The following is a 23,919-nucleotide window of genomic DNA, read 5'->3' as shown; positions in this document are numbered from 1 at the left end:
AGCCTCAGCAATTTAATAAGACCCTAAGCAACTTGATGAGACCCTGTTTCAAAATAAAAAGTAAAAAGAGCTTGGAGTATTATCTCCCAAGTAGAATGTCCCTGGGCTCATCCCCAGTACCAAAACAAACAAACAAAATACCCAAAAAATGAAATTCAACACTCTATCCTCACCCTCTTTTTCAGGATTTGTAAGAAACAAGTTTTCCAGCCCACAAAGTGTCTGCCAGATTATATCTCTTCAGGGATATGTCTGCATCTCTCATTTCTTCTTCTTTTTCTTTCTTTTTTCAGGTGATGGAACCCAGGAGCATTCGACCTCTGAGCTATACCCCCAGCCCTATTTTTTATTATTTATTTTGAAACAGGGCCTCACTAAGTAGCTGAGGCTGTCCGCGAACCGTGATCCTCCAGTCTCAGCCTCCGGAATGCTGGGATTACAAGCGAGCGCCACCACACCCGGCTCTTTTAAGTTTTTAGCAGTCTGCTGTTTTGACTGATTTTTTTTTTAAGTCTGGTTTCAGTGTTGAGAACTATGTGATCGAAACCTTATTTTTCTTTTTCTCACTTGCTATGGAACTTCTCTATTCTGTAAGTAATGAAGTAGAATAGCAGAAATAAAATCTTAGGTAGAAAGGAAACACATTGAGAATAGAAGATTTGATCTTAAAATCTGAGATCTTCAGTTTAACAGAGCTTGGTTATTCTTAAAAAGCCAGGCCCATACTTTTAAATCATTCAGAAGATTTCCTGGGGTGATTAAAACTGAGCTTCACCTTTTGTCAAAGTTCAGCTGGTTTCCAGGAATATCCTCAAAAAAGTTACACTTTTTGTTAAAAGCGTCCCACAGGACAGTGTGACCTGCCCACTTCCTCTCTAGTAACCCCTATTAAAAAGGTATAGCTCTGAGGAGCTCTTTGCTATTTTGGAGCCATTTTTTGAGCCATTTAGGGCCTTTTGGGGGCCACTCTCATACTTTTGAGATGGCCAGCTTTTCCCCTGAATGTGTACCTTTACTTTACTTGAATTAAAACCTCTGCCTCATCTCTGACTGACGCGTGTTCAAATTCTTTTCGCCACAGAAGCCAAGAACCCACAGGAGTTATCATGTTGTCCATGATGTAAATATGCATCCACTGTAGAATTCTGTGTTCTTTACCGTGGTTGACACTTTAGTATGAATGTTAAAACTTTCTGTGTGGAGGGTACTTCAGCCCTTTTATTATTTTTTTACTTTGAAACACGGTCTTGCTAAGTTATTGCACACTGGTCTTAAACCTGAGATCCTTCTGTCTTAGCCACTCTTAGTACTAGGATGCTGGGTGTGCACCACCACACCTGGCTGCCAATAACTTTTTTAAATCTCCCAATGTCCCCATCAGTGACATAGGTAAATAATAGGCCATGAAGATTACTGCTTTATACAACTTATTTATCAACTTTATTTTAAGGAGCTTTGTATGACATAAGAAAAGATAAGAGCGGGGCAGTAAAAATATTTTTTAAAGATTTCTTAACTTCTTATATCATCTTCAGAGCTCTTTCTACCAGTATAGTAGCATTAATTATTTTAAAGACACAGAAAAATTGGTTTGGGATACAGGCAATTCTATCCTTGATTTTGTTATTTGTAAAATGTTTTAATAAGTATTTGAATTCTTGTAATATTAATCCTTCTATGACGACCCCTCAAAAGAAATCTGTTAAAATATGAGATAAATACACAAAAAAATTATCACTGAACTATAAAGCTTGAGGGAAGAACCCTTATCTATCTAACGTATCATATAGCAGGTATTTAATTGATGTTTATGGAATGACAGTAAATTCTCTGCCCAGTGAATTTTTAATTAACCATACTAATGTAAGGGTATACTGATGTGAAAAATACAAATAATAATAAAGGCCTCCACATGCTGAGGGCTTTCTGTGTAAAAGAAGGATAGTAGTAATAAATAAATGTGTCTTGTTGTAAAGATTAAATGAGCTAACTACAAGCTTTTAGTCCAAGGGCTGAAATATACTAACTCCTTGGTGCTAACTGCTAGTATTATCACGATCATTTTTATACACTGCATATTACATATTCATGACCTTTTAATATTCTTACAAAAAGCCCTGAAACCCCTGGTTTTGGTGAAGAAACACCATGAAGCCCAAAGAGGCCAGTAAGTGTCTCAGAGTCCCAAAGCCAGGAAGCAATGGAAGTGGAACCAGTCTGTCTGACTTGCAAGCCTCAGCTCTAACCACCATGTGATACCACGTCAGAGTGGGGACCTGTATTACCACGTCAGAGTGGGGACCTGTATTATAGGAATCCATATAGAATCCAGTTCTCAAACTTGTCCTGACAGTTTGAGAATCCTGAACACAAAGCAGAGCAAAAGCAGGAAGGCAAAGGAAACCCGGGAAAGGGCAGAGCCTTCCCCACCAGACCTGACTGGGCTCAGATCCAGCTCTATGACCTTCAATGGACTGTGTGATCTGGTCGCCAAAGGCCCGCTTCCCAATTTATACATCAGGATAATCACACCAGCCCTGGAAGGAATGATGTAAGGTTCAGTCACAATATATGTAAAGTAGTTGGTCTTGTCCTTGCCACAGTGGAAACACCATTAAGTGTCTCTATCAGAATCATCTTGTCAACTTGAATTGCTCTTAAAAGTCACTGAGCAGACAAAAGTCTGATTCTTTTTTTTTCAATGATTACTACATATCAAGTGATACAGTGAAATTCCCCAAGAGTCAAATAACTCTTATGACACATAATTCTGCGTCTGTCATGTACAATTTCATACACATACAAATATATTTTTTGCCTCTCTTTATATAAAAAAGATATATAGTCTATACAGAATCATATTCACATACACTTTAAACTCTATTTTTTTAATTTTGCAGAACTGGGAATTGAACTCAAGAGTATTCTATCTTTAAGCTACACCCCAACCCTATTTTTTTAAAACAAGGTCTCACTAAGGTGATGAAGGCCTCACTAAGTAGTTGAACTGGCTAAGAACCTGAAATCCTCCTGTCTCGGCTTCCCAAGTCCTGGGATTACAAGAATGAGCCACCATACCTGGCTTCATTTTGACACTTTAATAAGAGAAAAAAGAAGCCGTGCGTGGTGGCGCACGCTTGTAATCCCAGCGCTTGGGAGGCGGAGACAGGAAGATCGCACAGGTTGGAAGCCTGCCTTGCTGGCTTGAGAGACCCTGTTTCCAAATAAAAATATAAAATAGGTCTGGGAGTGTAGCCCGGAGGTAGAAGGGTTTCCAGGAACCCCAGTACCACCAAAAAATAAAAAAGAGTACAATAAAAATTAAACCATAATAGAAAATAATATGTAACTTTTTTTTCTAATTCACTTTTTGCCGGACATAGTGGAGTATGTGTAATCCCAACATTCAGGAGGGAGGCAAAGACCAGAGGATAGCGGTTGGAGGACAGCCTCAGCTACTAGTGAGGCTCTTTGCAAGTCGGCGAGACACTGTTTCAAAATAAAGGATAAAATAAACTAGGTCTGGGAGTGTAGCTCAGAGGTAGAATGTCCCAGTACCGGGAAAAAAAATATTTTTTTAATAAAAATAAAAATTCACTTTCTTAGAGCAATGTCATGCTGCAGTAATCCATGGGAAGGAATCTATAAGATGCATCAGCAGAAAAGGAGAAGCGAAGAGACAGAGTCAAGGGGAAAATGTTCAAACTTTGGATTTAAATCCAGTAGCCAGGTAAACATTTGAATCTATAATAAAGGAACAATATGAAAAGTCCTTTTATTCTATTTTCACAAAAATATAACAAAAATTATTAAAAGAAGCACATTTACAAATACACCCTCAGCCAGGCACTGGTTGACACTTAAATCCTACCAAAGCAATCAAATAGAGATTAACATGCTAAAACCACGCTATCAAAACCAAGGCTTTAAGTTGCACATGGCCATACCAAAAAGGATTTAAAATATTTTTCTCTTAAAAAATAAAAGAGCATTGTAGAGTCTTTAATAAAATATCTCATTTTGTTTATGTACTAAAAAGGAATCCTAAAGCAGATTAAAACAAAGAACTGAAGACTATCAAGAAACTTTCTAAAATGCCATCAGACCACTTAGTTCTCTCTTCCAAATATGCTGTTCACCTTTCTTTTACCCAACAAAAATTCCTATGAGATGATAATTAAAACAATCTTTTGGTAAATAAGAGCTTAAATGTTCTCATATCAGATCACATTTCAAGTGATCTGAAACTGACAGCATTTTATGAACGTGTTCCTATTTAGAGAAGTAACAAGGAAACCGTCCTTTGACTTCTAAGGGACACAGGAACCAAAGAGAAAGGGTCACGGAGACATCCAACCCCAGCCACGGCTGTAACACAACACAGAACGGAGTGGGGAAGGAGGGCAGGGAAAAGGGTACTTTGTGGTCTGTTGCCCTGAGCAAAATAAAAAGAAATCTTCCAGGGGGATATTAACAACCTGTCATCCCTGAGACACAAGTACATCATATATGTGGGAGGATCAGATTCTCTTCCCAATATCCATGGAGAAGGAGAAGATACTGGAGAGAGAGAGCGAGAGAGAGAGAGAGAGAGAGAGAGAGAGAGAGAGAGAGAGAGAGAGGTGTGAGTGTGTGTGTGTGTGTGTGTGTGTGTGTGTGTGTGTGTGTTTTACTGGGGACTGAATTGCCCAAGGGCTTTTACTTCCAAGCTACACTCACAGTACTATTTAATCTTTTATTTTAAAACAATCTCAGTAATTCCAGAGGCCCTCACTAGGTTGTTGAAGCTAAGCCACTATCCCGCCCGCAGTCCTTCTCTCTCAGCCTCCCAAGTACTGGGATACAAACATGCGCCACTATACCTGGTTCCTTTTTTTTTTTTTTTAATGAAATCTCACTAAGTTAATGAAGGCCTCCCTAAACTGCTGAGGCTGGCCTTGAACCTTCAATCCTCCTGCCTCAGCCTCCCAAATACTGGGATTCCAAAATGAGCCACCACAGCTGGCTTGAGATAGACCATTAACAAAGAAACATGAGTTCTTCGGTAGTGTCCAGCTCCAGATGTATTTTTCAGAACCTCACTATCATTCCATAAACATGAGCTATTTCCTAGTACTTTAAAACCAGCAAAAAAGGCAAGACCGTATCTCAGAGTTTAGGTATGAGTATTTCAAAATTTAAGACAATTTAAAACTGAGAATAGGTGGAAGTTTGTCCCGTTTACATTCCAAATGGAAAAGGAAGGTTGCTTCCAAGGAAAGTATTCACTGACAAAAATTAATTTAGTGCATCACTAAATTGCTGAGGCTAGTCTCGAACCTGCAATCCTCCTGTCTCAGTCTCTCAAGTACTGAGATTACAAGCATGCACCACTACACCCAACTCTACATCTGTGTTTATAAAGAACACCTTGTCACTTTTTTAAGTGACTACCTAATTTCTTGTAACCAAAATGGTACGTTCCTCAATTTTGTTATATTCGAAAACCCAAATTTCTCACTAGCTCAGAAAATCTTTTCATACATTTGTTCCTAGTAATAAACTTTATGACATTTCATTTTTAGCCCATAAAATAATGCAACTCTCAGTCTCTAAACTCAGATGACAACTTTTAATTCTCAACTCACTACCATCCTACTCATCATTCTCCCCTCTTGGCATTAGGTAATTTAGGTCTGGGTCAAGTATGGAATAAAGCAAGATGCCTGCGCATTCTAATTCCCTTTTAGCTTTAAAGTCAGTAATGGCCAGACTGGTAGCCCATGCTTGTAACCCCAGCACTGAGAGGCTGATACCTGAAGATCGTGGATGGGATCGCAGGCAGCCTCAGCTACTTAGTGAGGCCCTCTGCAACTTAGTGAGACCCTGATTCAAAATAAAGAATACAAAATAGGGCAGGGGTATAGCTGGGAGGTCGAATGTGCCTGGTTTCCATCTCCAGACCCCCCCACACACACACACACAAACCAAATAGTAATGGAAGCAAATAAGCAGGCAGCTAATTCATATAACAATTGCAAGAAAATTTCACATCACCTATCAAAAATATAAATGCAGTGCCTGCCACTCAAATCAGCAATCCCAATTCTAATTCTAGATAGCTATCTAATTCTAGATATCTAACACCTAGATATGTTGAAAACCTGGAATAATCAGTAAATTCATAAAGGAAAAGGTTAAATAAATTTAGGTGTATCCATAGAACAAAATGAACCCAAACTAGAATGTTTTTTTAACAGTACAGAGGACTGAACCAAAGGCAGTGTATGTTCTAGGCAAGCACTCTACCACTGAGCTACATCCCCAGCCCTATTTTCAAATTTTTGTTCTAAGTTGTCCAGGCTAGCCTCCTGCTCTCTACCCTCCTGCCTCAGCATCCTGAGTAGCTCACATTACAGACTTGCTTCACTATATCCAGCAGGAATATTTTTAAATGAGAAAACAGCCTGGTGTGCTAGTGAATGAATGCCTGTAATTCCAGCAACTCAGAAGGCTGAGGAAGGAAAATTGCAAGTTTGAGGCCAGACTGAATAATTGTCCAAAACAAAAAATTAAAAGGGCTGTGTGAGGTGGAGCTATGATATGTCCTGAAAGGTTAGCTGTGAATATATGTAATACATATATTTTACTACAAATATATACAGAAATATAACGAAGTAAAATAAATGAGTAACAATTTTATTTCTACATAAAAGTTTGTGGAAATAAAATTCACAAGTTACAGGACATGTTTAGTTACCACATTACATGTATAATATATACATCTTGGAAAAATATCTGTGTATGTTTACATAGAAAACCATCTGAAAGCAAGGCATGGTGAGGCACACTTGTAAACCCAGTACTTAGGAGGCTGAGACAGAAGGATGTCTGGTTTACAACCAATAGTAGAATGCTTGCTCAACATATACAAGACACTGTTGTACTGGATTGATCCCCAGCACAATAAAAAATAAAGAATTAAAAGATAAATCACTTCAGCCAAGCAAGTATTAACCTAAAACTATATTTTTTTTGTCCTAAGGAAACTAAATGTGAAAATATTAGAATGCAAAAAGGTAGCAATTTCTATAAATATCAACTTATACTTTTTTTAAAAGTTCTATCCTGTTTAAACTTACACTCCTCACAACAAAACTCAAAAAGTTCCTGTCTAGTCCTAGATAATATGGCTATTGGTGACTTTCCCCCATTTTTATATTTTTTTTTTTTCAGTACTGGGGATGGAACCCAGGGGCATTCCACTTCCAAGGTACACCCCCAACCCTATTTCTTATTCTTTATTTTGAAACAGGGTCTCACTGAGTTGCAAAGGACCTAAGTAGCTGAGGCTGTCCGCGAACAGAGATCCTACTGTCTCAGCCTCCCAAGTGCTGGGATTGCCACCCGGCCTACTTTTCCTCATTTTTAATCATCTATGTTATGCAAATTTTCTACAATGATCATCATCTGTTGCTTTTGTAATACTCAGGAAGTTTAAAATAAATGAACTTGGATTCTTTTTATAACCTAAAGATATAAATTCTTTTTATAACCTAAAGTTTATAAGACATAGATAACTTACTTATTTTTCCCCCCAGTATTGGGGATTCTATGCAGAGGCACTCTACCACTGATCTGTATCACCAACCCTTTTGAGTTTTACTTTGAGACAGGGCCATAAATAAGTACCTCAGGTTGGCCTTGAACTTGTGATTCTTCTCCCTCAGTCTTGCCAATAGATGGGATTACAGGCATATAATCCCAGCAATAATTCCATTTTTAATATGATGGATGACATAGACTATAACCTATTCAGACTAGTAAAAAAAATCCATTACTATTCTAGTAACTGGAACTTCATTATCCTCTTTTAAGACTCATACATAGTTATCTATTTCTAGTGTGCTCTATAGAACAGAACATGAAATTAGAGTCTTCAGAAAGTCCTGCTATTTCTGTGAAAACAATCAGGAAGATAGCAACAGAGCAACCGAGAGGCCCATCGCCTCTTACCCCTACACATTGACAAGGACACGTTTCCAGTGCTTTTCCAGTGCTGGGGATGCAACCCAGGGCCTCACACTTGTGAGGCAAGAGCCACTGAGCTACAACCCAGCCAAGAGCGGCACTTTTTAAACAACCCATAAGTATTTACTTTAGTAAAGGTAAACAATCTAGCCTTGATCTTGACTTAGGCCAAAAATATCACTAGTGTGAAGTTCATTCTAATCACAACTTGAAGATACACAAGAACACTTCCGTCAACCTCATCTTGGCCACCCAGCCACCCAGGAGAGATGCCATATTAAAAATGTTTCCACAGCAACTCTTGTCTAAGATCAGACACTTGGTTTGGAACTCCAGAAATTTGAAAGGGCCTGTGAGAACAAATTTTAAAATGGATTACAGAGTAAAACGTTCTCTGCTACAGCCTCAGTCACTCCAGGGACACTAAACGTGAGAAAGTACAGACTGTTCCTGAACTGCCCAAAATGAAACCAGTTCATCTCCCTACCCAGATTTTTTTTCCACCTCTCAGTCATTAATTCCTTTTCCTAATAAGGCAGGTATATGCACTGGGGATGTGGCTGAGTGGTAAAGTGCTTGCCTAGCATGGGCAAGCCCCCAGGTTTGATTCCCACCATCGAAAAAAAAAAAAAAAAAATTCAGTATGAATTTCTATTATGGCTTACACATTGGATATTTCCTTGCTTTGTGATCTATAACAGGCTAAACCTTTAGCCCCTTTGATCATTCAAATACCAAAATGTTCCTAACTCAAAGGAAAAGAAGAAACCCACCTGGTTATTTTTTGTTTGGTACTGGTTTCAAACTATATGCAAGGCAAGTACTATACCTCAGAGCCACATCCCCAGCCCCCTCATCTTCTTCTCACATTTCCTACTCCCCATTTTTGTCTCAAGACAGGGTCTCAGAATGCTAGGCAAGAGCTCTACCACTGACCTATACCCATGGCCCCTGGGTTCCCCCTCACACACACATACTAGTAAAAAGGCCTGAGATGCTTGGCTGAAAACAGGGCTTTGACATTAATGTTTTCACTTTTTTTTTTTTTTTTTTTGGTGGTACTGGGGTTCCTGGAAGCCCTTCTACCTCTGGGCTACACTCTCATACCTATTTTTTATATTTTTATTTGGAAACAGGGTCTCTTAAGCCAGCACGGCTGGCTTCGAACCTGCGGGATCCTCCTGTTTCCGCCTCCCAAGCGCGGGGATTACAAGCGTGCGCCACCACGCCCGGCATGTTTTCACTTTTTAAATATACTTAAAAGAGCCAGGCGTGGTGGCGCACGCTTGTAATCCCCGCACCTGGAAGGCGGAGACAGGAGGATCGCGAAGGTTCATAGCCAGCCGGGCTGGTATCAGAGACCCTGTTTCAAAAATATAAAATAGGTCTGGGAGTGTAGCCCGGAGATAGAAGGGCTTCCAGGAACCCCAGTACCACCAAAATAAAATAACATAAAATATACTTAAAAGAGAAAAAGCATATTTTCTTTATGTATACATTTGCACGCATACACACACACGCACACACACATACACTCATGCCCACCTCAGTGACAGGTAATAACTAAAGACTAAGAATATAAGCCATGCATGGTGAGCCTCATGCCCATAACCTCAGTACTTGGTAGACTAAGACTGGAGGACTCCAGATTGGAAAACAACCTTGGCAAGTAGTAAGACTCTCATCAACCTAGAGAGACCCTGTTTCAAAATAAAAATAAAATACAAAGGGCTGGGAGTATAACTCAGACATAGAATTCCCCTGGGTTCAACACCCTAGTACCATAAAAAAAAGAAATTTAATCTATTATAATACAACAGGCAAAAGATCATAGTTGAAATGAAGGTACTATGTACTTATATATCTGGTCTACATGTTCAACAGCCATCCTCATGAAAAAAAGTGTTAAATATCATTTTAACACCTCTAAAGAAATAAAATTTCACTACATGGTAAATATGTTCTCAGATACATGATTATTAAAATGGTAGTTAATACATTTTTTTCAGTGCTGAGGATTGAACCCAAAATCTTTTCAATGCTAAGCATGTACTCTACTACTGAGCTATACTCACAGCCTCTAGTTAATATATTCTCAAGTTGATAATATTTTCTTCCTTCCTACCAATAAGTGAGCGATGTGATATAAGGAGAAGAAAATACCAAACTAGGTAGAAATCATGAGCCTGGAAGTCTAAAGACTTTGGGACCCTAGATAAGGCACTTCAACTTTGACCTTTAGAGTCCATTTATAAATTAAAGGTTTTGCAATGGATTTTCTCTGCAATCTCTTGGATTCCTTATTCTCCCTACATGTTTATGCCACCTCTCATTTGGAAACCAACTTAGAAAGGCCAGTACTGACCAGCCACTTTTCCCCAGGAGCCCTCTTCTGTGGTCTGTCTCTCTCTCTCTCTCTCTCTCTCTCTCTCTCTCTCTCTCTCTCTCTCTCTCTCTCTCTCTCTCTCTCTGCTTTCAGAGTCACCCCGTAATGAAGGGAAGGGGTACAGACACATTGCCAGAGAAGGAGGACATAAGGAAGAACTAAAGGGAAAGGAAGCTACAGGTACCAACGGAGAAAACGCATTCCTTTTCCATCACCAAACGAAAAAGGGCAAGAAAGAGAGCCCCTTATCATGAACCCTGGCACAGACTGACCTTCCTAGTTCAAAACAAGATCATGAATTCTTCCAAGACCTCAACCATCAATACAGTGCCAAATCTCAAATCCTCACAGGTCACTGGCTTCCAGAATACTCCCAGATGAAGATCTATTATTCACATGGTGGGAAGCCAGCCATTCCCACCTCCCATCCAGTTTTCTGGCAAAGAGCTACAACAGTGACTAAAGATTAGGAACTGAAAACACTAAAAATGTCACCAAAATTTCTATTTTTACCTAATGGAAGAAATAAGTAGCCCTAATTCTAGGCTTCTAGGAAAGTGATACTGAATGCCACTCACTAGAAGAGACCTGGCAAAAAATTGGAGATGAAATGAATGTGGAGGTCACTATCAGTTCTATCTTAAAATGATGTCTTCCTGGATAGCAAAAAGAAATAATAATTCATCTGTTTCCTCAATGTCCAGGATGTTTCTTAAAGCTAAGCCATTGTTTTTATTCTCAAGTAACTGTTTGGCAAGTGAGAAGAAACTTGAAATACTTCATCCTTTACTCACATTGGATTCTACAGCGTTTACCTAAATCACTTCTAGAAATAAGGCACTGCCAAGTCCCAAAGACTACTGTTTCTCTTCTGCTCTCCAGTTAAGCCAAGTCTGAAATGGCTTTTTAATTAATACATTGAATTCCTCTCTAGAATCAAATACTGTACCAATGAATGGCAGATTTGGAAAAGGAGACACTTGATCCACTTCAACCATTTTGGAATTATTTTAGCACAGTTTAAACAAAACTGACTTGGGGGGATGTAAAGCCCATAGGTGGGGTCTCTTAGGGTGTGTGTGTGTGTGTGATTAAGGATTGAACCCAGGGGCATTTTGCCTCTGACCTATGCCCCTTTCAGCCCTTTTTTTTTTTTAAGGACTGAACCCAGGATGCCACTAAGTTGTGGAGGATCCCATCAGGTTGCTGAGGCTGGCACTGAACCTGTGATCTCCCTATCTCAGACTCCCAAAACAATCTTTCCGAAAAGATACAGTATAGAGAAGTAACAGTATCCAGTAGATTGGTTTGACTAAAAAAGAAAACCTAGTTCTACAGGTTTGTTTGTTTGTTTAAGTTTAAACTCTGGCCAGTGGGGTCCCATTTATTTATTTTTTATTTTTTTTATTGGTACACTGTATTCATACATCATAATGGGATACAAAAAAACTTTTGTAGACATACATGCACACATCACCTAGTTAGCCCCTACCCAATCCCCACCCCGTTCCCTCCCCATGCCTCCTTCCTATGCTTGGCTTAGTGGTTGACATCAAGTATTACAGCAATTTATCCAAAATTAACTATGATAATCTCACATAACAGTTTAATCTGACTGAAAAAGAAAACCTAGTTCTATGGTTTTAACACACCACTCCCAGACCTATCACTCTGGGTCCCTTATAACTTACAAAAATACATCTGTGGCCCTCTGAACAACCTTTGAAAGCCCAGCTGTTCTGCATTGCTGCGCCTGTGTTTCATCTGTATCCCTCCTCTTCTCCAAGAGCCCTGATTTCCACACAAGGAGAGGCCCTGCAGAGCTTCAAGGTGAGGGTTATACAGAAACAAGCAAACAGCAAGAGAGATCATTGGTATAACGCAAGAAAGGAAAGCTCTCGGGCTCTAGAGAAGGGGAGCACTGCCAGCCTTCCCCGCCCAGCCCTGAAATGTCTAAGCAAAAGGACGCCTGAACTTTTGGCAGGAAGCTCTGGGTCCTTCAACACGTCCTAGCCACCTCTCAATCCCATGACCTCAGGAGAGCCAGGGCTTTGCCTACGCCACAGCACAGGGAGGTGGGAGCACTCAAAGTGCTTACTCTTGATCTTCCAGGATTAATGAGCTAATTTCTACAGAGCCCTTTAAGCTGATTGGCCCAAACACAACTGAATAATGCCATTATTAACCAGAGGCAAGATCAAATCCTCAGAATCCAGGGAGGCAAATTTTGTTGGTGGTGGTGGTGATTGAACCCAGGGACATTCTAGCTCTGAGCTACACCCCCGGCCTTATTTTATTTTTTTATTTTGAAACAGGGTCTTGTTAAGTTGCTGAGATTGGCCTCAAACATGCAATCCTCCTGTCTCAGCCTCCCAAATACTGGGATTACAGGTGTGTGCCACCACACCCAGCATGGGACAGACTTTTGAAGGATCAATCTTCCTCTTCCACAGTGGGGGAGGGAACACTTGTCTGCAGAATTCAGTCCTTCAGCCAGAAAACATTTGCCAAATACTTAACACGAAGTATGTAGTATGGAGATGAGAGACCCTTTCCTCAAGGAGGCATTAACAGTTTAGTTTAGGACAGCCAGGCATGGTGGCACACACTTGTAATCCCAGCATTCCGGAGGTTCGGACTGGAGGACTGCAGTTCACAGACAGTCTCAGCTACTTAGTGAGGCCCTCTGCAACTTAGTGAGACCCTGTTTCAAAATAAAGACTAAAAAATAGGACAGGGTGTATAGCTCAGAGGTTAAATGCCCCTGGGTTCCATCCCTAGACCTGCAAAAAACAAAACAAAACAAAAAAAATATATAAAGAAAGAAAGAAACAGTTTAGGGCCAAGCGGGACACCTAGGAAACAATCTGCTTAAGTGTGAGGACTGCCAGAGAATGAAGGACTCAACAGGGCCAAAGATTCTAGGGCAGAAATTGCTTCTGTGGAACAAAATCACTTATTCAGGGTCTTAGAAGGAACTCAAACCAGGGTGCTAGTTATGGGTGCATTCAATGTATGAAGGTACACCAAGATTATACATTTATGTACGTACACTTTTTGTGTATGTACACCTTTTTCTTTTGGGGGGGAGAGTACTGGGGATGGAACTCAGGGTCATTCTAACTTTGAGTTACACCCCAACCCTTTTTTTTATTATTATTCTTTATTTTGAAAGAAGGTCTCACTAAGTTACAGAGGGCCTAAGTAGCTGAGGCTGTCCATGAACCTGCAATCCTCCTATCTCAGCCTCCCAAGTACTGGAATTACAAACGTGCACCACCACACCCAGCTAAATTTTTCCTCTTTTGAGACAGGGTCTCCTTATGTTGCCCAGGCGAGTCTCAAATTCCTGGGTTCAAGCGATGCTCCCGCTTTAGCCTCCAGAGTACCCAAGACTATAGATGCAAGCTACTCCCCTCAGCTTCATGTACAATTTTCAGGATGTATATTTCAATGAAGTAAAACTTAGAGAAACAGAGCTCTTTAACACAAACAAAAGAAAGAATGGTAGAATGGCATTCTGAGCAGAGGGAAAACTTGCCCAGGAGAGGCTAAAAAAGTGTTTCAGCAACTTGCAAAAGGATCGCACTGGCTGGAGAGTCTGTCCTGAGGATGGAAATGGCAGGATGTGGCTGGAAAGGGAGGCAAGAGATGATTCCCAAGAGGCCTCGGAAGCTATGACTTGGGTGAAGCTAGAGGCTGGTGGGAGGGCCAGTTAGAGTTTAAGCCCAGGGGCAACACAATGCAGACCTGGGTAGAGCGGTACCACTTTGGTGACTATACAAACTGGAGCCAGAAGCAAGAGGGGCAAGGAGCGAGACTGGGAAATCATCACCCACGTCAGAACTGATGGGCGTGTGAACTAAGCCAGGGGTGGCCAAAATGCAGAGTCGGAGACACACCAAAGATCTCAAGGTGGCAGAATACTTAAGACTTTAGCCAACGAGATGTGGGAGACTGGTGACGATGACAAAGCATAGGATGACCCAGATGTTTCACATTTGAGGGTTTTCTTTCTTTATTGAATTGGACATCCTACCTCTGAGCTACACCCCCAGCTCTATTTTGTTTTTATTTTGAAACACGGTCTCGCTAGGTTGATGAGAATCTAACTACTTGCTGACACTGTCCTTAAACCCATGGTCCTCCTATCTCAGCCTCTCAAGGAATGGGATTACAAGTGTGTGCCACCACACCTGGGCACTTGACGGTCTGGAAGAAGAAGAGAATGGAGAAGCAGCACAGTGAGAACTGAGGTGAGGACAGAGAGGCAATGAGTTTAACTGTGAGCATGAAGCCCCTACGCAGCATCCAAGCAAAGACAGTACAAGGCAGCCCAAGTACCAACCCACAGTCAGCCTTTAAAGGTCAAAAAGACATACAGAACTTGGAGGGCTATGACAGGCAGGAATGGGGAAGGAAGGAGAGACAGAAATGGCAGGGAAGCCCAGGCCATGCCCATCCAGAAGGAGAAAGGAAGTACAGTACCAAATCCTGCAGAGAGGAAGACCGACAAGGGCTACGGTGCTGGCTGGTTCTGGCCACAGGACTGTGGTGACTTTAGAGAGAAAGACTTGAACTTTCCAGGGAGAAGGCAGAAGCCATACTGAGGCAGGCAAGAGTGAGCAGGAGGCTCCTTCTGTGAGGGGAAGGAAGGAGATAAGGGAGGGCAAAGGAGGAAGCGCAGGGGCAGCAGTGTTTGTTGTTATCATGGTTCTCTTTTGTCTTTAAAGACAGGGCTGAGGGTTTGGTCTGATGATAAAACACAGGAGGTCCTGATTTAACCCCTAGTACTGCAAAACAGAGAAAAAAGAAGAGAGACACTACAGCATATTTGCAGGCTGAGGGGGGAGGAGCGCGATGGAGATGACTTTATCTGAAAGCCAAGGCCCCTGTCCTCTCACTCACTGAGACGCGTGGCAAAGATTTCTTTTAGTCAGCAGCATTTCCTGCCAGCATGGCGGCCTCCGGGGCAAACTCAGAGGTGGAAGAAAAGAACAGTCTTAGCAGGCTGCTCTCAGAGCCCTTCCACAATGGACTGCTCCTCCTCAGCAACCTTCCCGCAGGATGCTCTCACCGCTTGTCAGAGGGCCATTTGGCACCTGAACCCCTGAGCTATCCAAATCGCCGGGAGCTCCACAGGTCTCTCCAGCTTCCTGCTCGCAGCAGGGTGGCATGGTGGTGTGGGCCCGCAAGGTGCTGGGAGAAACCAGCCAGCCAGGGCCTGCAGCTCCCCTCCCAAGCCACCTTCCAGCCACCCACAGGAAGGGGAAGGAGACTTGGGGGAGACCTCTCCCTTCACCCCCTCCCTCCTTGCAGAAACCAAGCAGAGGAACTCTTCAAGCCACTTCAAAGTCTTGCCAAAGACAGGGCTCTGTTCTCACCTGATAACTTGAATCTGATTAGCAAATGGAGTTTATAGTAGTTATGGCTAAGACTAATTGAGAGTGTGCCTGTGCCAAGCACCATCCTAAGTGTGTTACATTCTCTCCATCCTCACAGCCCTATTTTTATCACCTTTGTGTTACCAATGAGGAAACTGAGTGTAGACACATCTAAGGGACTTGCTCAAGGTCACCAATGCCAGTGGCTGGCAGGGCAGGACATGCAGCAGCCCACGCCTCTGACTTCAGAGCTGGCACTGCTGTGATTTATTTTCAAACATCATCCAAAAATGTAGTGTACAATAAACCAGAAGAGTTGGGGGAAATTTGTATTACTGGCCACAAATCAAATGCATCAACAAAGCAAGGATTTTAGTCACTTTTCCATAAGTTTTTATCTAGAGATGTTTCCCACTTAAGAGTCTAAAGGGCACATTTGAAAGTATACTTCTACTGAGAAATATAAATGCTGGGGACAATAGCCCTTGCCTATAATCCAGCCTCTCGAAAGGCTGAGTGAGAAGGATTGAAACTTTGAGGTCAGCCTGGGCAATTTAGCAAGACCCCATCCCAAAATTTTAAAAGGGGTCTGGGCCTGGGCATGGTGGTGCACACTTGTCATCTCAGTACTTAAGAGACTGAGACAGGAGGATCACAGGTTCACAGCCAACTCAACTACTTAGGCCCTCCACAACTTAGTGAGACCCAGTTTCAAAATAAAGAATATAAATAGGGCTGGAGATAAGAGTTCAGAGGTAGAATGTCCCTGAGTTCAATATCCTTGCAGTCCCCAGTACCACAAAAAATAAACAAATAAAAATAAAAAGGGGTGCCGGGCGTGGTGGTGCACACTTGTAATCCCCACACTTGGGAGGCGGAGACAGGAGGATCAAGCAGGTTCAAAGCCAGCCGCGCTGGCTTAAGAGACCCTGTTTCCAAATAAAAATATAAACAATAGGTCTGGGAGTGTAGCCCAGAGGTAGAAGGGTTTCCAGGAACCCCAGTACCACAAAATAAAATTTAAAAAAATAATAAATAAATAAATAAATAAGTAAATAAAAAGGGAACTGGGGATGTTGTTCGGTGGTACAGCACCCTTGGGTTCTACTCCCAGTACTGTAAAATACTATTACAAATAATAATAGCAACAACAACAAATGCCACTGACTTGAATACTTAAAAAATTGTTAAAATGGGGCTAGGTGCAGTGGTGCACACCAGTATTCCCAATATTTAGGAGGCTGAGACAGGACAATCACAGGTTTGAGTTCAGCATATAACTTAGCAAGTTGCTGTTTCAAAATAACAAATAAAAGCCGGGCGTGGTGGCACATGCTTCTAATCCCTGCTTTCAGGAAGCTGAAACCAGAGGATCGCAGTTCACTGACAGCCTCAGCTACTTAGTGAGGCCCTCTGCAACTCAGTGAGACCCTGTTTCAAAATAAAAAAGAATAAAAAATTTAGCAAGGGGTGCAGCTCAGAGGTTAAATGCCTCTGGGTTCCACCCCCAGACCCACAAAAAAAAAAAAAAAAACGGCAAATAAAATATGGCTATGGGAATAGCAAGGAGGTAGTATGCCCCTGGGTTCAATTCCCAATACCCTTCACACATACACATACACACAAAATGGTTTAAATGGGGCTGGAGGTGCAGCTCAGTGGTAGAGTGCTTGTCTAGCATGCTCAAGGCCTTGGGGGGTTCCTTCCACAAGTCCAAAAAAAATTTTTTTAAGGCCAAGCTTTTATTCCCAGCTACAGGGAAGCTGAGGCTGGAAGACTGAACCCTCAAGGTCAACCTGGCAACTCAAGAGACATTCTGTTTCAAAAATAAAAAGAACAAGGACTGGGGATGTAGCTCAGAGGGAGGGTGCTTGCATAGTATATGAGAGACCGGGGTTCAATCCTCAGTACTGTAAAAAAATATATATATAAATAAGGCCGGGAGGGGAGTGGTGGCGCACGTTTGTAATCCCTGCACTTGGGAGCGGAGACAGGAGGATAGCGCAGGTTCGAAGCCCCTCGCTGGTTTAAGAGACCCTGTTTCCAAATAAAAATATAAAAAATAGGTCTGGGAGTGTAGCCCGGAGAAGGGTTTCCAAGAACCCCAATACCACCAAAATAAATAAATAAAAATTAAAAATTAAAAATAAATAAAATGATAATATTTTGTAATATGATAATATTTTGCATATAAATATATAAAGAACATTCCTATATTCAATATATATATATATATATATATATATGTACATATATAGTGAAATAATTAAAAGCAAAGCCCTGTCTTCAGCAGAGCATCTCAGGCCTCTTTAATTATGTAAATAAAGAAGCCACAGGCTAAGGCTAAGCCAGGCTCAATGGCAGAGCTCTTGCCTAGAATACTGAGGCCCTGGATTGGATTCTCAACACTGCAAGAAAGAAGAAAAAAGAAGAAGAAGAAAGTCGAGCGAATGAAAGTGAAAGGACCAGCAGCAGCAGCAGGGCAGCCTGGTGTAAAGATCTCCCGGATCAGAATAGACACACTGAGCTCCAACTCCCCAGGAACCCAGTGTCACCTGCTCCAGTCCCTGCACCAGAGAACTCCCCAGAAGCTCCTTGGGCTCAGAGCAAGAAGGACCCGCCCTGGGAGGTTTGCAATCTCATTTTAGGGGAGGCTACTGCTCCCTCAAGACCCGGCACAGGCCTTCCTGATACAGGTGCCCTACTGCAGAGGTATGGGGAAAAGTACCTAGAGGAATAAACAAGGCTTCTCAGTGAGAGAAATGATGCACTCAGAGGAACTCTCTCTCAGTGCAAGGAGTCTAGAGATCCAGTTCTTTCTGTCAAAGTTGGCAAATTGTTACTACAGAGATCATTCTAAATCACCACTCAGGACAAAAGGAAAGCAATGCTGAGAAATCAAGTGCAAAACACTACATTAAAAAAAAGAATATCATCCTGCCAGAAAGAAAGCCTAATAAAATCAAACATATTGAACTGGTGGTCTGTTTAGTGGGTCTCAGGGGGAAATACAGACACCAGAACTGCCAGAATTACCTGGCTCAAACACACAAACCCATACTGCAAAGAAGACCTCTGCGGGGAGAAGTTCACTGAGCTGATCCCTTCCATTGTGGAGGCCCAAATAGACATTTATGTAATGCACATTTTACTCTCTGTTCAACCAACTGAGATGTTATTACTAATAGCACCAACAAATAAACTAGTTTTTCAATTGGTGTAACTTTAAATACCCCTTATACTTCTAAAGAAGGAATCTGGTGAAAGGGGTGAGTTGAGAGGACTGATGGAAACAGGGATAAAGGAAGCTGAAGACCAAAAACAGAATTGGAATGGCCTCCAAAAACAACAGTTAACTTCTACAGGAGACAGAAATACTTGAAATCTACTAACACAAAGATAATAGCTGAAAGAAGGAATTTTTAAATTTTATACTTTTAACCCCTCCCTAAGTATAAAGCTCCCTTGAACAGATTTTATACCACTTCTAGGTCATGCGAAACTTCTGAACCAGATTACTGCTAAGAGCATTACAACTTCTCCACTGCTCTTTCACAACACAAGAACAACAATGCAACAAAGAGTAAACTTTATTTTTAGACTTAGAAAATCCTGTGTTTATTTTTCTAAAACAGAAGAAGTCAAATCACTGAACCTGCTCTGTTTGGATTTTAGTAAACCTATTCTCTTCTAATCCTAGGGCCCAACCTCGCCCAGGAGGAAGAGGAGAAATGCTCAGTGCCCCTTGCCACACTGGAAAGTTAAGGCACCTAGCCTCCACTTTCTGCTCAGGCACATCTGAGCCTCCTGCTGGTCATCGTTCACACTGCTGGAGGCATATCATATGACACCGGCCTTATGGCAGGGAGAGGCAGGGACTGTCAAGTTGGCATTCGTGTGAAAACTGGTTCAGTGTTTGAACTACTAACTTCTTGCATGCACTGTTTAAGCAACAGTGCTTAACCGCAAGTTCACTCTTAAGCGCTCAACTTGCATTAAACACTAAGTGGAAGTGAGTTTATAATTCCCTATAAACATTAAGCCCTTGCAAAATCCTATTCCAGCAATTTTATTTTTCCGATAACAGGACCTCTGCACAGGCTACCTCTTTTAGTTGGAAAAATATGAGATCAATTGAAAACATAGAAAAGCCCTTCCCATAACATGAATGTGCAAAAATTGAGATAGACTAAGCAGGTGTGTCTGCTCTCAAATTCCTCTAGTAAATATCATTTTACCTTTAAGTTAACGATGTTGTTACTGAAAAAATAGAGGCCTGTAATTAATCCCAAGTGCACTTAAGATTTTATTCATCAGCTTGCAATAGGAATCAACTCAAAATATTGTCTTCATAGGCTTGCACTTAAGCCTTAATAATTAATAAAATAAGCATATAAATTATGGTCCAGGCCCTACAGTAAACTATGCTATGTGGCAGATACAGTCAGTCAACTTTTGGGCCTACCTCATCATGTTAGAGACAGGGTATGATAAGACTCCAGAGTAGTTCACAGTTGGTTAGGGGAAGCAGCAATGGGACTGACCGAGTTCCTTACAAACTTATTGAGCCTACAAGATGCAGCTCAAACAGGACCTCCTCTGAGGAATACCCTGCTCTTCATCTTCCCCGGCAGTCACTCTCCCCTCCCTCTGGCCTCTGGCCTCTCCCAGTACTCACTCATCATATCCTAAAGTATACTTTCTTGTCTCTTAATAACGCATGAAGTCCTTGAAAGCAGGGACTATAGTTGATTAATTCTCATACCACTAACACCAAGCACAATGCTTGGGACATAGTAGGCCTTCAGATCTTGTTGGGCAAACAAAAACTATGGGGTTACATGCTATGAGGTATGTGGGTATGTGGGGGGGAGGAGGAGCAACCATACTTTTCCCTGGGAAAAACAGAAAGCTTCTCAAGATATTCACCTAGCCTTGGAAGCTGAGGGAGACTCATTACACAAAGAAAGACACTTGGGGCTGGGGGTATAGCTCAGTGGTAGAGCAAGTGCTTAGCATGCACAATGGATTCGATCTTCAGCACACACGTAGACACATACACATGCACACTTTTTAAAAAAAAAAACAGGAGGAAGAAAGAGTTTGCAAAGGTGGCAAGAATGACAGGACATGGTAGGGCAGGCCAGTAATCCCAGTACTTTGGAGGCTGAGACAGGAGGATCTCAGGTTCCAGACTAGCCTCAGCAAATCAGCAAGGCCCTTTTTCAAAATAGCAAAATAGCTCAGAGATTGAATGCCCCTGGGTACCAAAAAAAATAAATAAACAAAAGGTGGCCAAGAATGGAAAGCCACAAGTATTGTAGTGCAGGCAGGAGGACATTCCAGTTCAATACTGTAAGAATACGGGAGGAGGGACACAGGTTGGGTGAAGGGCTTACAGGCCAAGTTAAAGGGGTTCTCACTCTAGGCTTTGAGAAGCTCCAGAAGTTATTTAATCCTGGCAGTGACATGAAAATTCACCTCGCAAGAGTCTTTAGCCAAAAGTAATGAAATATCTGGGTATTCAAAGATTTTTGCCGACAAATGCTTATATAGGTTATCTGGGGCTTCTGTATCCCAGGTTACTGACCTGCCTGCCATTTTCTCAAGTGAAATGCATGTGCCTATGAAATAGATACACACAGATCTATACTTCAGTTTCATTCACACAGGGACAGGCAATAAAGGCCCATTTAAGCACCCAATGAAATCCCGTTAGTAATCATTTTTAAAGGTGGAGACCTCTTTTTAAGTGAAAAGATGATAAATACCCTGAATTATTTTTCTCACTATGGTTAAATACCAAGAGATGGGACTGCACCATGCATCCAGCATCCCAGCCAAGGATAGAAGCAGAGGGCCCCTTTGCCCATCCAGAGGCTTCCCAAGTGACAAGGCTCTTAACTGAGTGGTCCAATAGGGACGGCTCTAGGTGAAGAGACAACACACATTTCCAGGTCCTTCACGTGCTTGGCCCGGGGAAAGTAACGCCGGCCTCTTGCCGTTCCACTTTGCCAGGTATTTAAAAATGTAAGGTACGGTGATATTGTGAGCCGGCTAGAAGGCACGGAAAGGCGGGGGGCAGACCGCGACCGCCTCGGGTTTCCCGCTAGCAGGTCGGCCCTGGACCGCGGGCGGCTCGGCCGGGGCGGGGCGGAGGCCGGCGCCCGCCCGCCCGGGGAGCCCGGCAGGGCTGGGCGGCCGGAGGAGGCGGGACCGCGCTGCGGGCGGCGGCGCTGTCAGCGAGGGAGGCCGGCCAGCATCCTCCCGGCCTCGCCGAGGACCTGGGCCTCCGCGGCTCGGGGCGCCCGCACGGCCCCCAGCACGCGGGGCGGCGCCCGCACGGTCCCCGCCGAGGCCGGGCCGGGGCGGGAGGGCGATGCGGCGCCGCTGCCCGCGCCCCGGGGGCCGGGAGATAAAAGTTTGCAGCCTGCGGCCGGTCCGCAGTGCGAGTCCCCGCCGCCTCCGGCAGCACGGCGCTCCCGGAGCGAACAAATAAACCGGGGAGGGGGGAAATCCTGCGGGAGCCGGCAGGCCCGGAAGCCGCCGCCCGCCCCGGCCCCCGCCCCACTCACCGATCACCTCCTGCAGCTCGTACGCGTCCCTGCAGATGGGCCAGCCCGCCGCGGGCGCCGGCGCCGGGGCCGGGGCCGGGGCCGGGGCTGCAGCCGGGGCCGGGGTCGGAGCTGCGGCCGAGGCCGGGGTCGGAGCCGGGGCCGGGGCCGGGGTCTGAGTCGGGGCCGGGGCCGGGGCCGGGGCCGGGGCGGGCGCTGCCGCCGCCGCCGGGGCCGCTGTCACCGGGGCCGCCTGCTGGGGAGGCTGGGCGCGCACGGGCGAGCCGCTCGGCTCCGCCATGATGCTGCCGGAGACGCGGAGCACGCGCGCGGGCGGCGCACGACCTTCCACTTGAAACTTCCCGAGCCTCCTGGCCGCCGGCGCCTCCGGCCGGCGCACGCCCTCCCCGCCGCCGCCGCCGCCCGAGCCCGCACGAGGGGAGGGAGCGGGAGGCCGGCGGGAGGCGGAGGCTGCGCGCGGGCGGGAGGCGGGGAGGCGGCGGCCGCGCTCGCTGCGCCCCGAGTGGCGCCGTCCAGCCCCGGCCCCGCCGCCGCCGCCGCCGCTGCGCTCCCACCGCGGGGGCGGCGCCCTTTGTGCGCGGGGGCCCTGCGCCCCGCCCCCGGGGACGCCCCCCGGGACCCCCAGGGCGGGGCGCCGAGCGCACCCCGGCGCTGCGCCTCCCGAGCCGGCTCCGCCCGGGAACCTCAAGTTCCCGGACAAGTTGGCGAGGGAGACACCTACCCCGCGTGGGTTTGTAGGACGCCAGTTAAAAAATAACCCAAGTTGTAACTTTCCGGTGCATTCACGAGGCAATCTCCCTTTCCCACCTTGCCTAATCTAATCTCAATCCTTCTCCTTTTTCTTAGTATGGGAAACCTGATTCCTTAAATCCCTGGCTGTCCACAAACTTTTTCATGCGTTCAAAGCCGCTTAGATCCCAGAGAGGTGATGTCAGGGGCTGGGAAGTTAGTAAGAGGTTTAGAAGAGGGGCCCTGGTGGTGTTCAGTGGTAGAGCGCTAGCAGGCGCGAGACCCTGGGTTCCATCCCCTACAGAAAAAAATAAATCAAATAAAATACAAAAGAAGGGAAGAGAAAGGGAGAGATGGAGCCCAGCGTGGTGGCGCACACTTGTAATTCCAGTATTTGGGAGGCTGAGACAGGAGGATCCGGGTTCGAGGACAGCTTCAGCTACTTAGGCTCTTTGCAACTCAGTGAGACCCTGTTTCAAAATAAAGAACAAAAAATAGGGCTGGGGTGTAGCTTGGAGGTAGAATGCCCTGGGTTCCATCCCCAGTACCGCAAAAGGGAGAAGGGAGAGAGATCACTTTAGAGGGCTAACCTAAAATTCTGTGCCCTTGATAACATACTACATTAACCCCTTAAGACACTGAGGCCAGGTAACAGAGCATAAAGAATTTGTTAGCTCCGGGGTGGTGGTACTCACCTATAATCCCAGTACTTGGGAACCTGGGAGCCTAAGACTGAGACAGGAGGACAGCAGGTTCGAGGTCAGTCTCAGCAACCTAGCAAGAGCCCGTTCAAAAAGGGCTGGAAGTATAGCTCAGAGGTTAGAATGCTCCGAGG

General features: G+C 44.0%; 1 protein-coding gene across 1 annotated transcript in view; it reads right to left on the bottom strand.

The window, feature by feature from the left end:
* The window catches only part of STK39 (serine/threonine kinase 39), a gene marked incomplete at both ends in the record, with an annotated part of 297,779 nt that extends 275,144 nt beyond the window's left edge, over nt 1-22,635 (bottom strand). The window contains one exon of the mRNA XM_080689383.1: nt 22,352-22,635. Coding sequence (XP_080545509.1) covers nt 22,352-22,635 — 284 coding nt within the window. The remainder of the gene's footprint in view (nt 1-22,351) is intronic.
* Between the last annotated feature and the right edge of the window lie 1,284 nt (nt 22,636-23,919).

The sequence above is a fragment of the Muscardinus avellanarius genome (assembly GCF_963383645.1).
Source record: "Muscardinus avellanarius genome assembly, chromosome: 2".
NCBI classification, from domain to species: Eukaryota; Metazoa; Chordata; class Mammalia; order Rodentia; family Gliridae; genus Muscardinus; species Muscardinus avellanarius.
The sequence above is the reverse complement of the archived record's forward strand: the minus strand, read 5'-3'. Positions and strand labels throughout refer to the sequence as shown.